General features: G+C 36.6%; 1 protein-coding gene across 5 annotated transcripts in view; it reads right to left on the bottom strand.

The window, feature by feature from the left end:
• Nucleotides 1–18,664, bottom strand: part of gria3a (glutamate receptor, ionotropic, AMPA 3a) — a 169,488-nt gene that overhangs the window by 62,658 nt on the left and 88,166 nt on the right. For all 5 annotated transcript variants that reach the window (XR_009061388.1, XM_057821752.1, XM_057821753.1 and 2 more), the window contains exons 5-8: nt 11,837–11,890; nt 7,140–7,301; nt 6,888–7,055; nt 6,455–6,559 (exon numbers count right to left, since the gene is read on the bottom strand). Coding sequence is in view for 4 of the 5 variants with exons in the window: in XM_057821752.1 (XP_057677735.1) it covers nt 6,455–6,559; nt 6,888–7,055; nt 7,140–7,301; nt 11,837–11,890 (489 nt within the window). In the remaining variant the exon portion in view is untranslated. The remainder of the gene's footprint in view (nt 1–6,454; nt 6,560–6,887; nt 7,056–7,139; nt 7,302–11,836; nt 11,891–18,664) is intronic.

The raw sequence follows: 18,664 nt of genomic DNA, 5'->3' as shown, positions 1-18,664 counted from the left end.
AATGACATGAAAAAAAAAAACATTGTGGTGGTCAGTAAATGTTAATTTTATAGAGCAAGTGCAGGGAAATATATATGGAATCACTCCATTTTGAGGAAAAAAATAAGGAATCATGCCAATGCAGTTTCTTGACAAGGTGATGATGCTGGAACTTTTGTTTGGTGCTGTTCCAGTGAGATTTACAAAGATGACTGCCTGAAAAAGACATCAAAATTCCCTCTGTACTTGATGATATTGGGCAGCATGTCAGGCAAAGGCACTGGGGAGATGGCTGTGGTTAAATCATGAATAAATGCACAAGTTTACATTGAAATTTTGGGCAGCGTTCTTATTATAATTTTTAGATTTAACCACAGCCGTCTCCCCAGTGCTTTTGCCTGACATGCAGCCTCATATCATCAAGGACTGGGGGAATTACAATGTTTTCTTCAGGCAGTCATCTTGGTAAATCTCACTGGAACAGCATCAAACCAAAGTTCCAGCATCATCACCTTGTCCAATGCAGATTCTTGACTCTTGACACCTTGTCCAATGCAGATTCTTGACTCTCGACAAGGTGATGATGCTGTAACTTTTGTCTGGTGCTGTTCCAGTGAGATTTACAAAGATGACTGACTGAAGAAGACATCAAAATTCCCTCAGTCCTTGATGATATTGGGCTGCATGTCAGGCAAAGGCACCGGTAAGATGGCTGTGGTTAAACCATGAATAAATGCACAAGTTTACATTGAAATTTTAGACAGCTTTCTTATTATAATTTTTAGATTTAACCACATTCCATTGTGAAATTTTTTTTATTCATGCTTAATAAAACACATAACTGGTGTGATACTATATTCATTTGTTAGACTATTCATCCTGGTTCGTGTGTTGAATTTCTTTGAACATAATACAAAGAGGTTCTGTTGACTGTCTTATCAGATTGTAACTCCCTTTTGGTGCCAGCCACGGCCAGGTTCTCAAGGTTGTAAGTCACGATGTTTTTTCTGTGGAAAACCAGCAGATTCGATACTTAAGTTTCACTTTCATTTTCATAGGTATCGTTTCACAGTAAGCATACTTGGGTAACACTCTTTCAACGGTATAAATGTCCAGCCTCTATTGTACTTTGTACTCTTGCGTGTTCATGGCTCCTTGCCGGATTGCGCCATTGTATCCTTGATATATCAAGTTTTTATATAAAGTAGGGCTGTCAAACGATTGAAAATTTTAATCGAATTACAGCTTAAAAATTAATTAATCGTAATTAATCGCAATTCAAACCATCTATAAAATATGCCATATTTTTCTGTAAATTATTGTTGGAATGGAAAGATAAGACACTGGGGATAAGGACTGGGGACTGAATGATATATACATTCAACATACTGTATATAAGTACAGTATTTGTTTATTATAACAATAAATCAACAAGATGGCATTAACATTAATAATATTCTCTTAAAGCGATCCATGGATAGAAAAACTTATAGAAATTTTATATTAAAACCCCTCTTAATGTTTTTGTTTTATTAAAATTTGGAAAATTTTCAATCAAAAAAATAAACTAGTAGCTCGCCATTGTTGACGTCATTACACCATGCTCACTCCCCAAACCCATAAAATTATTTGGACCCAAGCACCAGCAGAGGGCGCCAAACAACAAAAAAACAAGCAACAAGCGGACATTAGACTGCTGTCATTTTAATCTTAGCGGGGCATGTGCGTTAATTGCGTCAAATATTTTAACAAGATCAATTTAAAAAATTAATTACCGCCCGTTAACGCCATAATTTTGACAGCCCTAATATAAAGTCTTTGAAGCAGGCAATCTTTGGTTGGTCTGATTCATTTCTCATCGAGCTATCGAGTTGACACTTTTCCTGGAGTTCAAAGTTGAATTTCCCTGACAATTTTCCAAGATGCCATTATGCCACAGAGCTAAAACTGTTAAAGCATTCCTTGGAGACAGACTCATCCGGTCAATGTCATGGCCTGCAAATAGCCCAGATCTCAACCCTACTGTAAACCTGTGGTGGAAATTGAAAAAAAAATGGTCCACAGCAAGGCTCCGACCTGCAAGGATGATCTGGCAACTGCAATCAAAGAGAGTTAGACACCAAATTGATCAAGAATACTCATCAAGTCCATAACAGCCATAGGGGGTGCTACTAAATACAAGAGATGTGTTTTGATTGTTATTTCTTTGTTTGTTTCTCATGATTCCGTATTTTTTTCCTCAGAATGGAGTGATTCCATATATATTTCCCTGCACTTGCTCTATAAAATCAACATTAACTGACTACCACAATGTTTATTTCTTTTACTGTTTCTGAATGCTAAAGAGTTGCACTTTGAACTAATTCATTATTTTTCAAGCTTTTTATCTGAGTTTGTTCTACATAATAAAATGTCTGAGTGAGTGCTCTGGTGATTCCATACTTTTTTGCTAGCGGTTGTATTGTTATGTCTGGCGCAATATGGCGATAACGTCCTTATATGGAGGCTCGAACGGTAGTCGGCGGTGGCATCACATCACCTGGGCCTCGTTTCAGCTGAGTAGGAGGGAGCTATTCGCGGTTCTGCAAATGTTCTCTTACATAACAAGAACGCAGCATGGGTCAAGAAGGACAAACTTCATGTTTTGCTGCTCTAATAATACAACGAACACATCAGTAGGGTGTGATATAATCCAAAATGAGTGTTTTCTTTTATTCCACTCGAGGAAGGCTGTGGGTTTTTCTAGAGTGTGGGATCTGGCGCTATTTAAAGTAGTGCTGCAATGATTAATCGATTAACTTGAGTAATTCGATTAGAAACAAGCTTCGAAACAAATTTTGCAGCTTCGAGTATACGTTTACGGTAATTACAGTGGCGTAATCGTTTTTATCAAAGTGTTAGCATTTAGTTTTATCGATTTGGGTGGATACACTGCCCTCGAGTGGCAACAGTAAATATGACATAACTTATTTAACATGGCTGAATCCAGCTGCTCCCTGTTACGACCAACAAGTTTTTGTTTGAGTTAATGTTTTTTATGCATTTGTAATTGAGTTTATAGGTATACGTAGCCGCTTTTCTGTGGGAATATGCGTTTGAACGATTTGTTATAAGAACTGTAAAAAAAAAAAAAAAAAAAAAGTTAGCATTTTATGGCATTTAAGCTAGCTGACTTTTGCCATGCAAATTGGTCAATTGTTCTTTTGTTGTACTTAGATCCTCATTCATTTCATTTATACCGTTCAAGGCTAAGCTCAAGTATTTTAATCTATTTTGAAGATAAAATGCAATTCTGCATAGCTTGAAGAAACACTCAGGAATTTTGATTTTGTATTTCCATTTAATGCTCTTTCGAAAGTGCAATCTTTGTTTTAGATCTCCTAAAATGTTTTCTGCAACAAGTTAAATGTTCCTAATCCGATTACTTGATTATTCTAAGTAACTAGTTTATAGATTAATCGACGTTAAAATAATCGAAAGCTGCAGCCCTAATCAGGCCTTCTCAGTTGTTTTAACCAGTTCCTGCCAATGTTAAAACACGGGCCTTGAGCGCCCTCTTGTGGTTTCATGTAAAAATAACATGTGAAACGTGTTCATAATTTAACACATAAATCGCTCCAGAGTATAAATCGCACCCCCAGCCAAATTATAAAAAAACTGCAAAGACATAGTTTGAGAAAGGTCCAGCTACGGCCCGCAGTACAAGCCAATCGCACCCTCTGCTTTCAACGACCAATCAGATCAAGCGTTCATCATCCGCCAACCACGCCTCATGATTTTAATTTTAAACTTTTTAAACTTTATTAACTTGACGTGTTCTGTCCTCACTAAACGTGAAGTTGTTCAGCTTGACAGAGAGCAAACAAGGCAATTGAAACAAGTTAAAATTGAGCCTTTTGAAACTTTTTTTCTTCCTTTACTCTTGACAACTTGTAAAGCTGCAGCACACATACGTACACTTATGATCAAAACAACACACATTTTAACAATAAAACACCTGACACTAAACAATTGGTGTTCAAACGTCCAACTAGTCTGATCAATATGTAAATTTAGTATATTGAATTAGCTTAATTTGCCTAACAAAAGTGTTAGCTTAAATGCTACCAATGCTAACGTATTTACAATTCTCATGGCAAATCGCTCACACGTAACTCGACAAACTGTAGCTGTAAACTTCATTACAAAAGCATACACGAAGATATATTAGCTGAAACAACTTTCAGCCCTCTTCAAAACGACACGCGTTTTAACAATAAAATACTTGCCACAAAACAATTGGCGTTCAAACGTCCATCTAGTCTGATCAAAATGTAAATTTAGTAGATTAAATTAGCCTAATTTTCCTAGCAAAAGTCTATTATCTTAAATGCTACCAACGTATTTACAATTTTCATAGCAAATCGCTCACACCGAACTACACAAACTGTAGCATTAAACTTAATTACAAATGCATACACAAACATACCAGCATGTACACTTATGATCAAAACGACACACGTTTTAACAATAAAACACCTGACACAAAACAATTGGTGTTCAAACGTCCATCTAGTCTGATCAATGTGTAAATATAGTAGATTAAATTAGCCTAATTTGCCTAACAAAAGTCCGCTATCTTAAATGCTACGAATGCTAACATATTTACAATTCTCATGGCAAATCGCTCACACGTAACTCCACAAACTGTAGCTATAACTTAATTACAAATGCATGCATATATTAGCGGAAACAACTTACAGCCCTCTTCAAAACAACACGCTTTTTAACAATAAAACACTTGACACATAAAAATTGGTGTTCAAATGTCCATCTCATCTAATCAAAATGTAAATTTAGTAAATTAAATTAACCTAATTTACCTAGCAAAAGTCCGCTAGCTTAAATGCTATGAATGCTAACGTATTTACGATTTTCATAGCAAATCGCTCAAACCTAACTACGCAAAATGTAGCTGTAAACTTAAATTACATATGCATACACAAACCTATATTAGCTGAAACAACTTATAGCCTTATGTGGGCCAAACGATAGGGCAGCTGTCCTACATCCATGTCAGACGAGTCTCCTACTCAGTCATAGAAGCCAAGGCGACAGTACAGCCACACCCAACGCTGCCACCAGAGGGCAGTGTATCCTCCATCATTAAACAAAATAAAATACTTTTGGCCTTTTTAGATAGCTGTTTTTTTAAAGGGTTAATTTCGACTCACACGAAAATTCGGGTTACGTCGCTAGCGTAGGAATGGAACTCGTTCGCAACCCGGAGACTAACTATTTCTTTATCCCTAAACCTAACTAGACCTTGGAATATTAAGATTTATAATATATAATCCTATCTAAAATTTAATAATATGACTTTACAGGATTAATATATCTAGCGCTTGTCTCTCCAATCAGATCAAGCGTTTGTCATCCGCAAACCACACCCTCCCGCCTTCAACGACCAATCGGATCAAGCGTTTGTCATCCATAAACCGCGCCGCCCTGCTTTCAACGACCAATCGGTTAATACACTCATCATCCGTTAACCATGTCCCCTGCTTGAGTACTGCGGCCCACAGCTGGACTTATTTGCATAGTTTAGCTTAACTTCATGAGAATCACCCACTATGTACCGTAATTGTAATAGAAAGTCAAAATCGGGTACATGAATCGGCTTTTTTATCACTATCATCATTGTGACTAATGCTAGAAGTTGAGAGAAAAAGAAAAATTAGACTTGCATCTTACCTGGTCGTTCCTCTATTCTGTAGTCCGCTTCAATGTTTTGAAACAGTAAAAAGTTACGACTGAGGAGGAATTATTAATTGTACATTGACATTGCTGCTGCTAGATTGACAAAATGGAACCTATAAAACTGCTATTTGCTAAGAATCTCCCTACGTTATCCCGGTAAAAGTCCGGATTGGTCGCCCGTCAGTCACTGGGCAAGAGGAGTTATCGTAAAGAAAAATCCAAAACTGCTGACAAGCTGATTCAAGCCCTTCAAGCGATACACAACACGTCCTTGTCCTTTAAGATGGCAACGACACACAAGTGACGACCGGTCGTTGTCGGACCGTTTGTCACTGTCTCGCCAACAATAAAAGAGTGACAGTTATTGCTCCGTTCAAATCCAAAGTAAATGTTAGCCACGCGTCTCCTCAAGGATACTGAGGACAACAAACGTGAGACTGATCTGTTGCCGGAGCGTCAATCATTGGTTTACGTCGTGTTGTTGCATTTTAATAGCTCATTTGGAGAGGACTTATGGACAACAAGACAAGATACAGAATCCTTCAAGAGGAGAGGTCAAACATCTTGTGTAAAGTTCATACGATTTGCTCGTTGAGCTCACTTTTTAATACTCACTGCTGACTATGATGTGATCATCAAGTAGGGCTGCCATAGCATTTTAGCTAACAGTCATCTGTTGTCCGTCAATGGTGGGCAGCGAGTTAATAATTCCGTTTTGAGGAAATGACTCACGTACCTTCCTCGGACCTCCTGTCTTCATTTCGTACACATCGATTGTGTAGTTAGCTCTACGTCCGAATGTGTCAAACTGGATGTTTCCTGTCATGCCTTGAACTTGAACCTGTCAAAATGAGAAGAAAGGTCAGACACCTGACTCAAATATTCTTCATGCTTACGTAGAAACAGCATTTGTTATCAGTGAAGGAGCATATGCCGGACAAGACTCCGGCGTCGAAACCGCGTAAATCGAGTACCTCGTAACCCCGGGACTGCCTGTACAGTACCAGCCAATATATGACAATGCAACAGTGTGGAAATCTGTACCTATTCAACTTTTGGAGTTTTATTGTTTTGAGGTCTGGCAGAACAGTTTCAGATCAGCTCATGCAGCTATAAGTCCAAAACCAAAAATCCTAATGAAATGGAAATGTGCTAGTGCGTGCGTTCACCATTTTCAGAGCTCTCTCTATGTCGATGCCTTGACTCCAGGGCACGGCGGGATTAGCCAGGCAGTCGCCTGCGCTCCCCCTGCGGGACACGTCCACGCGCTGGCGCCGAAGGTAGCGGAAGGCCTCAGAGATGATGAGGATGGCATCATGGGTCAGCGCCGATGTGTACTGTGACACACGAGAAAGCGGCGCGTTCAGAAACACAAAGAAACCAAAAGAAAGCGAGCCATCCCGGTTTAGTTTTTCAGTGACCTTTAGTGGCGTGTTTTTGGCTTCGGGGAATTCTCTTTCGTCAAGACGCTCCCAGCGTTGGAGAAATTGCTGGACGATGGCGCTTTCCGGGTTGATGATCTGGAAGCCTGTGATGTTGGCTCCGCCGGAAAACACCCTGTCCAAGCTCATGTTGGAAAAACCCTGAAGGTCAAAGATTATAGAGTGTGGTTGGTTAACGCATTGGTTTCCAGATGTAGTTTTTAGAGCTGTCAAAATTATCGCGTTAACGGGCGGTAATTAATTTTTTCAATTAATCACGTTAAAATATTTGACACAATCAACGCACATGCCCCGCTCAAACAGATTAAAATGACAGCACAGTGCAATGCCAACCTGTTACTTGTGTTTTTTGGTGTTTTGTCGCCCTCTGCTGGCGCTTGGGTGCGACTGATTTTATGGTCTTAAGCACCCATGAGCATTGTGTAATTATTGACATCAACAATGGCGGGCTACTAGTTTATTTTTTTGATTGAAAATGTTACAAATTTTATCAAAACGAAAACATTAAGATGGGTTTTAATATAAAATGTCTATAACTTGTACTAACATTTATTTTTCAAGAACTACAAGTCTTTCTATCCATGGATTGCTTTAACAGAATGTTAATGCCATCTTGTTGATTTATTGTTATAATAAACAAATACAGTACTTATGTGCCGTATGTTGAATGTATATATCCATCTTGTGTCTTATCTTTCCATTCCAACAATAATTTACAGAAAAATATGGCATATTTCATAGATGTTTTGAATTGCGATTAATTACAATTAATACATTTTTAAGCTGTAATTAACTCGATTAAAAATTTTAATCGTTTGACAGCCCTAGTAGTTTTATGTTGTTTAGGAATGTAGCCTATAAAACCTGCATATTCCGCATTATAAGGCAAAACCTGAAAGCTTTCAATTTTCTTAAAAAGCGCACCTTATGATGTGATGCGCCTTACATATGGATCAATATTGGTTAATCATGGCATCGCGATCGCGACAAGGGAGAAAGGTCGGGATAAAAAAAAAAAAAAAAAAAAAGAAAAACGAGGGGAACAGCGGTGAGGGGCAGTCAGGCAAAAAAAAAAAAAAAACAAGGCAATGATGCAACCAGCAACAAAGGGATAAACAAACTGTCAAATGGCATCAAGTCAATTCTATGCAAGCCGCCTAGGATCGGTCTAAAAACACTGCTGATGAGCTGGAATTGCATGCAGGTACGACGTCAGGAACTCATCCCACAGGTTTGTCACAAAACAATCTGACCAGTAGCAGAATGTGACAGAATCATGGCAGTCGTCATACTAGTTTTGCTTGCTACAGTGCTTGCCAAAAGTATAGGCCCCCCCAATTCTGTCAGTTAATGCTCAATTTCTCCCAAAGAATGATTGCAATTACAAATGCTTTGGTAGTAATATCTTCATTTATTTTGCCTGCAATGAAAAAACACAAAAAGAATGAAAAAAAAAAAAAAATTATCATTTTACACAAAACTCCAAAAATGGGCTGGACAAAAGTATTGGCACCTTCAGCCTAATACAACCTTTAGATAAAATAACTGCGAACAACTGCTTCCAATATCCATCAATTAGATTCTGCTGGAATTTTAGACCACTCTTCTTTGGCCAACTGCTCCAGGTCTCTGAGATTTGAAGGGTACTTTCTCCAAACTGCCATTTTCAGATCTCTCAACAGGTGTTCTATGAGATTAAGGTCTGGACTCAATGCTGCTCCAGTGCTTTCTCTCGAACCATTTTCTACTGCTTTTTGAAGTGTGTCCTGCTGGAAGACCCATGACCTTTGAGGGAGACCCAGCTTTCTCACACTGGGCCCTACATTATGCTGCAAAATTTGTTGGTAGTCTTCAGACTTCATAATGCCATGCACACGGTCAAACAGTCCAGTACCAGAGGCAGCAAAGCAACCCCAAAACATCAGGGAACCTCCGCCATGTTTGACTGTGGGGATTGTGTTCTTTTCTTTGAAGGCCTCGTTTTTTCCCCCTGTAAACTCTATGTTGATGTCTTTTCCCAAAAAGCTCTAGTTTTGTCTCATCTGACCAGAGAACATTCTTCCACAACGTTTTTGGCTTTCTCAGGTTAGTTTTGGCAAACTCCAGCCTGGCTTTTTTATGTCTCTGGGTCAGAAGTGGTGTCTCCCTGGGTATCCTACCATTGAGTCCCTTTTCATTCAGACGCGGACGGATAGTACAGGTTGACTCTGTTGTACCCTGGGACTGCAGGACAGCTTGAACTTGTTTGGATGTTAGTCCAGGTTCTTTATCCACCATCGGCACAATCTTTTGTGGAAATATCTCGTCAATTTTTCTTTTCCGTCCACATCTAGGGAGGTTAGCCACAGTGCCATTGGCTTTACACTTATTGATGAGACTGCGCACGGCAGACACAGGAACAGGTCTTTGGAGATGGACTTGTAGCCTTGAGATTGCCCATGCTTCCTCACAGTTTTGCTTCTTGGGTCCTCAGACAGTTCTTTGGCCTTTTTTCTTTTCTCTATGCTCAATATGGTGCACACAAGGACACAGGACAGAGGTTGAGTCAACTTTAATCCAATTTACCTGGCTGCAAATGTGATTTAGTTTTTGCCACCACCTGTTATGTGACATAGGTAAGTAACAGGTGCTGTTAATTACACAAATTAGAGAAGCATCACATGATTTTTCAAAGGGTGCCGATACTTTTGTCCGGCCCATTTTTGGAGATTCATTTTTTTTCCATTCTCTTTTGTGTTTTTTCATTGCAAGCAAAATAAATGAAGATATTACTACTAGAGCATTTGTAATTGCAATCATTTTCGGGGAGGAATTGAGTATTATCTGACAGAATTGCAGGGTTGCCAATACTTTTGGCCAGCACTGTATCTAGCACAGCAATTTTCCCAGTCCAGTGCAACCGCATCATCAGCCCCAGCGTGCATTGCGCGCATAAATCATGGCGCCCCCCGTAGGTCAAAACATGTACTAAATATTATAGATTTTTAAGTCAATGGCAATATTTTATGTGCTTCTAATAACATATTTTAGTAAAAGAGAACAATTGTGGCTTATTAGAGCCTACATGTTTTTAAGTCTGAAGTTCCCTTTGAGGTGGTACCATAGATGTCTGATAGGTCTTGTATTGGATTGTAGTTGAATTTCATATACGTGATAAAATATCCAGTGATCTTTATTGATTTCTATTCACAGGAGTTACAGTTTGTCGCATATCATATCATACCCTACCCATAAGCTGAGTTTGACTTTTGGGGCAGGGGGTGCACAACATGTTGATGACCTCGAAACGCAGTGTCAGCAATAAAATTAACTTTCAAGAAAATTTATAATAATAAGTTGACAATGAGTGTTTTTTGTTTCTATTCTAAATCAGGCTGCTTAGGCAATACTTTTCGCCAAGATCGTCATCCATTGAATATGGTACGCCCGCCGTTGTCGTGCCAATGTAGTTACCCCAGTCATAAATTGTATCCGCTGGGCGGAGTCATATGGACGTAGATTTGTGTCTTTATTATTGAATCAAAAAAGGTTCTTCAATTAAAAAACAAAGTTTCTTCAAACTATAAATTTTCAACCAAAAAAATGTCGCTTCAATTAGAAAGAAAATGTGTTTGAATGCAAAAATAAATTTGAAATTTAAAAAACAAAACAAAAAAAAAAATGCATGCGAAAGCTATTTTTCTTTGATTGATTGATTTTTTTTTTTTTTTTTTTTTTGATTAGAGTCAAGTTTTTTTTTGTTTTTATTTTTTTTATTAAAGCAACTTTTTTGATTGAAGTAATGTTGAATTGTGTTTGGGCCACATTTCGGCTAAGACGTTTTTGTCTCTATTATTCAATTAAAAAATAAATTGCTTAAAAAAATATATATAGATTTTGAAGAAAAAAAAAATCACTTCAATCAAAAAAATAATAATTAAATCATTGAAAAAGTTTTTGAATGCGAAAAAAATATTTGAGATTAAAAATTCTGCATTTGAACACAAATGTTTTCTTTGATTGAAGCAATCCTTTTTGTGTTTGGGCTATATTATGATTAGGACATTTTTGTCTAAATAATCCCCCAAAAAGTTTCTTTAATCAAAAGAAAATATTTTCAATCAAAGAAAAAAACACCTTTTTAAATTTTTTTTTTCCAATGTTGTTTTTTTTGAAAATTATATGCAAAGCAAATGACCGTATAAGGTGCTCGAAAAATAATTTTGACCTATTACAAAATATACATTTTTGTTCATTTCATTCATTTTTGTTGCAGTTTTATTGCTTTACAACTTTAATACTAGTATATATATATATATATATATATATATATATATATATATATATATATATATATATATATATATATAAAAGTCATTTACATGCAATGACACTTTTCGGCCACGGGGGGGGCGGTGCCTGGTCCCCTGGCCCCCCTTTATATCCGCTTATGAGTCCCTACCCTACCGTACTGTACTGTATCATATCATATATCATATTATTGTTCCCTCAACGGATGGCATACATTATTGTACATGGGAAAATATCATGTAATTTAATACATTAAATTCCAAGTAAAATGTTAGTAAATAAATTTTCCTTCCCTAAAGAAGTGCACCAAGTCTAAACACCCACTCCATGTACCCGCCACAAAAGTGAACTGTATATGATTATCATTTTGTTGGCTCATTTCTCACCAGGTTGGCGAGGATATAGTGGTAGCCTCTGGTGTTTTTGCCCGCAATCACCACCTACAAGAGAAAAAAAAAAAACAGTGAGTCACAGCTCGCAACGCTGACAACTGATCGAAGGTTGCACAACAAAGCGTTGTTTTAGGACAAAAAGAAAGAAATGACATTTGCACAACTTGTGAGTCGACTTTTCCATGCGAGTGTGTGTGTGGGAGACACGCAGAGAGGCGAGAAGCCATGATGACACTGCCTGTTCCTTTCCATTAACTTCAACAAGTGAAATAAGGTCAAGGCTGCAGCAAAACTGCACTCTCGCTCTGCTTGGTCTCTGCAGTGGGTCTCCCCCTCATTCAAACCTCCGCCTCCTAATTAGCACCAAAACGTTGCAGCGCGCCTGTTAGCGCGCCGCGTTGAACTTCGTTAACAGGCAAAATATCCTTTGCACACTACATGCGCTTTAGCGCTTCATATTTCTCCCTCACAGAGCAGCGATCTTAAAAATGGCACTGTGGAGGTGGTGGGTTGTGATTTTTTTTTCTTTTCTTGCTTTTTTTTTTCCCTCTCAATTCCCTTTCGGTACACCCCCACAGTGCACATTCAGGCAATGCAATCATTTCAACTGCCCAGAGTGTCTTTCTGATAGGAATTCTGTCTTTACAAAGATAACAATAGTCAGTTCTGGGATTTATTTTGCTACAGTACAACAGTTAAAACATCAACAGCAATTCAAGCAAACAAATAGCACAAACTGGTAATCAATTCAACGCTTTTGCCTGCCATGGACGGCGAAAGGTGTTTGAACCATTTTGATCACTGCTGGCATTACCAGTCAGATTGGATCGGACGTGTATTGCCGTCAGTGGCGCTCAATGAGTTAATAGCGAATCGCATGCAGCAGGTGCCTGGAATTCATTTTTAAAAATAATAATAACTTCAAACTTTTTTTTTAAAATGTATTTTTTTAGGGCTGTCAAAATTATCGCGTTAACGGGCGTTAATTAATTTTTTAAATTAATCACGTTAAAATATTTGACGCAATTAACGCACATGCCCCGCTCAAACAGATTAAAATGACAGCAGTGTAATGTCCGCTTGTTACTTGTTTTTTGGTGTTTGGCGCCCTCTGCTGGCGCTTGGGTCCAAATGATTTCATGGGTTTGAGCACCATGAGAATTGTGTAATTATTGACATCAACAATGGCGAGCTACTAGTTTATTTTTTGATTGAAAAATTACAAATTTTAATAAAACGAAAACATTAAGAGGGGTTTTAATATAAAATTTCTATAACTTGTACTAACATTTATCTTTTAAGAACTACAAGTCTTTCCATCCATGGATCGCTTTAACAGAATGTTAATGTTAATGCCATCTTGTTGATTTATTGTTATAATAAACAAATACAGCACTTATGTACAGTATGTTAAATGTATATATTCGTCTTGTGTCTTATCTTTCCATTCCAACAATAATTTACAGAAAAATATGGCATATTTTATTGATGGTTTGAATTGCGATTAATTACGATTATTGAATTTTTAAGCTGTGATTAACTCGATTAAAAATTTTAATCGTTTGACAGCCCTAGTATTTTTTAAAGGGTTACCTCAGTGGCTGCCATTGACGGCGTTAGACGTCCAATCCATTATAACTGAGAGGGCTGGCAGCTATTGTTCATTCGCTGCCAGCCCCTCAGTCAAATTGGATTGGACATCTACCACCGTCAACGGCAGCAACACATGATCACTCAATGCCAGCTTTCCTAGTTGAAATGCATTTGAAATCTGTAACAGTCGATTGCAATGAATGAATTAAGGGCTAAGAGCAATTTCCCTCATTTACAGTTGTGTTTATGTATTAAGATAGTAATTAACAAAAACATTTATATAATTTGTCAATGGCAGGGAATGTATGAAAAAATATATTTTGATACAAGAATCTCGTACTATGGAAGTGTATTGCAGCCACCAAAAAAAATGAAATAAAAAAACCCATCACATTTTTACGTGATAATTATCACATTTTTATATGATCGTATCACGTTTTTACATGATAGATATCACGTTTTTAGATGATAGTAACATGTTTTTACATGACAATTTTCACGTTTTTAAATGATAGTTATCACATTTTTACAGTATAATGATCACGGTTTTAGATGGTAGTGTCACATTTGTACATGTCACCATGTTCTTACATGATAATGATCATGTTTCACATGATGCTATAACATTTTTCTAGGATAGTTTTCACATTTTTACATGCTAGTATCACATTTTTACATGATAGCATGGTTTTACATTATATCACATTTTTGCATGATAATTATCACGTTTTTACATGATACTATGACGTTTGTACGAGATAGTTATCACGGTTTTGGATGATAGTAACACGTTTTAACATGACAATTTTCACGTTTTTACATGACATTTATCTCGTTTTTTTTTACATGGTAATCACATTTTTATATGGTCTCATCACATTTGTACATGATAGTTATCATGTTCTTACATGATGATCACTTTTCACATGATACTATAACGTTTTTCTATGATAGTTATCACATTTTTACATGATAGCATGTTTTTTACATCATTTCACATTTCTGCATGTTATCATGTTTATATATATATATGATAGTAACACATTTATACATGATAGTTAACACATTTTTATATGATAGTAACGCATTTTTACATGACAATTTTCACGTTTTTACATGACAGTTATCATGTTTTTACATGGTAATTATCATGTTTCTATATGGTCTTATCGCATTTGTACATGATAGTTATCATGTTCTTACATGACAATGAGATAATGATCACTTTTCACATGATACTGTAAAGTTTTTTATGATAGTTATCACATTTTTACATGAAAGCATGTTTTTACATCATATCACATTTTTGCATGAAAACTATCACGTTTTTACATGATAGTATCACATTTATACATGATAGTTATCACGTTTTTAGATGAAAATGTTCACGTTTTTACATGACAGTTATCACATTTTTACATGATAATTATCACGTTTTTATATGGTCTTATCACATTTGTACATTTTACATGATAAGGATCACGTTTCATATGATACTATCACATTTTTATATGATTGTTATCACATTTTACATGATAGTATGACGTTTTTACATGATAGCATCACTTTTTTAAGTGATAGTAACACATTTTTACTTGACAATTTTCATATTTTTAGATGACAGTTATCGCGTTTTTATATGATAGTTATCATATTGTGACATGATAATTATCACGTTCTAACATCATAGTATCACATTTTGACATGATTATCACAGTTTTTCACAGTGATATCACATTTTTAAAATAATGTAGTATCACGTTTTTACATGATGGTCAGCACGTTTTTACATGACATCACGTTTTTACATGAGTCAACGTTTTTACATGATATCATCACGTTTTTACATGACAGTACCACATTTGTAAATGATAGTCATGTTCTTACATGACAATGATTACATTTCACATGATACAGTCACGTTTTTCTATGATAGTTATCACGTTTTTACATGATAGTATGACATTTTTACATGCTAGCATGTTTTTACATCACATTTTTGCATGATAATTATCACGTTTTTACCTGATAGTATCACGTTTTTACATGATAGTATCACGATTTTACATGAGACTTATCACGTTTTTAGATGACAATTTTCATGTTTTTACATGACAGTTATCACGTTTTTACATCACAAACACATTTTTATATGGTCTTATTACATTTGTACATGATAGTTTTTATGTTCTTACATGTAAATGATCACATTTCACATGATACTATCATTTTATGATAATTATCACATTTTACATGATAGTATGACGTTTTTACATGATAGCATCACTTTTTTAAGTGATAGTAACACGTTTTTGCATGACAATTTTCATGTTTTTAAATGACGTCACATTTTTATATAATAGTCATCACATTTTACATGATAATATCAAGTTTTTACATCACAGTATCGCATTCTGACATAATTATCACGTTTTTACATTGATATTATCACATTTGTAGATCATAGTACCACGTGTTTACATGATAGTCATCACATTTTTATATGATCACATTTGTACATGATAGATATCATGTTCTTACATGACAGCTATCACATTTCACATGATGGGAAGCACATTTTTGCATAATAATTATCACATTTTTATATGAAAGTTAATACATTTTACATGATAATTATCACATTTTTACATGATACTACCACATTTCTATATGATAGTTATCACATTTTACATGATACTGTCATGGTAAAACGTTTTTTTTTTTGGGGGGGGGGGGGGGTGTCAGCAATACGCATCCGCACCACACAATTAGGAGACCACCCAAAAAATCAAAGTGAAGAAAAAAAACCCGAAAAGGATAACCAAATAAAATACCATTTTCTATAACAGTCAATGGCAGCCAGTGGGTTAAATCTCCATATTCGAGACTTTGTGACCAAGCACCAAAACAAGGTCATAATGAATTGAACGTCAAAATGCATTGGGCGTCTATCATCATCAATTTTATTCTCATATCTAAATTTTCATTCATTCATTCATTCATTTATAATAAACGGCTATCTCTTGCCCTCTATTAGCAGATTTGTTCTAGGTAAAAAGCATGTGGGCATAACAAATATTTTTAGGATCCTCATGCTCTACTTTCATCTTCCCTTGGGATCACTGCTTTCTGTGAGTGCTTGAAACTGCCAGAAAGCTGCTGGAGGTCAGTGGAACGATCACAGAGGAGAGAAGAAAAAAAAAAAAAAACACTCCATTTTTGTAGTCTTCGCAAACATACAAATGAATAGATAACTGCATAACATCATCTGCTGTCTCTCCAGCTCAAATGGATGGGACTTCTGTCACTCTCAGTGGCAGTCAATGAGTTAAATACAGCTCATTAGGTGTATCACTCGGTGGTATTTGATGTCCGACCGCAGTCTGAATATTCCCAACGGAATCTCATCTAATTACGCAGAACGCTGCCCGACTTTAGTGCAGAGCTGGATGTGTGCCCGAGTCTCTTCAATAGGATTTGCCTCCCTACTCACTGATGGAAAATTCTCTTTGTAACACTCATACACTGTCGGTTGCCATCACCAGCACTTGCCAGCAGTCAGCTCATTCTTGATATTGTACCTCAAAAAATGTTGAGTTGGATGTGAACTGCAAAAAATTGGCGCGGAAAATATTGACCCAAATTCCAGTGTAAAAGGTGTTCAGTATAAAAAGAACAAGACAGAAAAAAACGTATGAACAATCGCAGTTTTGTTGCCGTTTTTAAATCAATATTTATAATCATCGTCAATAATAGGTACGTATTCACGTTGTGCCCATCTGTGCTCGCTCCTATTCTCCACTCTTAATTATAAGCTCTATGATATGAATCATTTTGTATAGCCTGAAGGTAGAAACTGTTTGACATGAGCATTAGTCATCACATATACTGACATTGACAGAGGTAGGTAGAGTAGCCTATCACGTAAGACTAGCATTACTTCAAAATAATATTACACAAGTAAAAGTAGTCATCCAAAAGGTACACTCAAGTACAATTAAAAAGTATTTGGTGAGAAGAATACTCAAGTCATGAGTAACATTGTGAGTAACTGCTTACGATGTTTGTTTTGTTTTTAACATTTTTTTTAATCAACACAAAGTTATTTAAATGAAATATTATTATACTGTACTATAACCTATTACATAACCACATTAATCGTAAGAAATACAACAACAACAAAAAATTCCAACAAGAGAAAAAAAAATTACAGGGATCCCGCGCTACTTGGCGCTTCAAATTTCACGCCCTCAGTCCATCGTGGATTTTTTTTTCAATTAAAAAATAAATAAATAAATAAAGTACTTTATAGAGATGTCCCGATCCAATCACGTACAGTCTCTCACTCTCCCTCCAGCTGCTTTCAGACATGAAAATGGGTCAGGGGTTGAAAAGGTGAGAAGGGTGTGGAGGAAATATGTTCCGGTACACCGTACAACTTGGGCTGTCCCAAACGAATAATTTTCTCTCGATCAGTCAGCCGACTATTCTTACTATTTATTTTTATTTTTTTTTTTACTAAATTAGCAATGCAATTTCTGATGACGCTTATTAATTCACAAAAACATTTTGGACCAAAGAACTGTCTGTGGACTAAAGAAGCAAAATTGTGAGGAAGCATGGGCAATCTCAAGGCTACAAGTCCATCTCCAAACACCTGAATGTTCCTGTGTCTACCGTGCGCAGTGTCATCTATAAGTGTAAAGCCCATGCTAACGTGTAAAGGAGCTAACCTCCTTAGATGTGGACGGAAAAGAAAACTTGACGAGAGATTTCAACTAAATATTGTGCGGATGGTTGATAAAGAACCTCGATTAACATCAAAACAAGTTCAAGCTGTCCAGCAGTCTGAGGGTACAACAGTGTCAATCCGTCGGTGTCTGAATGAAAAGGGTAGGATACCTAGGAAGACCCCACTTCTGACCCAGAGACATAAAAAAAGCCAGGCTGGAGTTTGCCAAAACGAACCTGAGAAAGCCAAAAATGTTTTGGAAGAATCTTCTCTGGTCAGATGAGATACAAGTAGAGCTTTTTGGGAAAAGGCATCAACATAGAGTTTACCGGGGGGAAAAAACAAGGCCTTCTGTCACACAGTGGTGAGGTCCTGTCGTGTCATGGTCATTTCCTCCTTTATTTTGTAAGTCTCACCCTCCTTGTTTCAGAGCACTTGCCCTTCCTCTTGTCACCCTATAGACCCTACCCACGTGACGTCACAACTCCGCCCTCCTG

This window comes from Corythoichthys intestinalis, chromosome 18 (assembly GCF_030265065.1).
Source record: "Corythoichthys intestinalis isolate RoL2023-P3 chromosome 18, ASM3026506v1, whole genome shotgun sequence".
Classification (NCBI taxonomy): Eukaryota; Metazoa; Chordata; class Actinopteri; order Syngnathiformes; family Syngnathidae; genus Corythoichthys; species Corythoichthys intestinalis.
The sequence above is the reverse complement of the archived record's forward strand: the minus strand, read 5'-3'. Positions and strand labels throughout refer to the sequence as shown.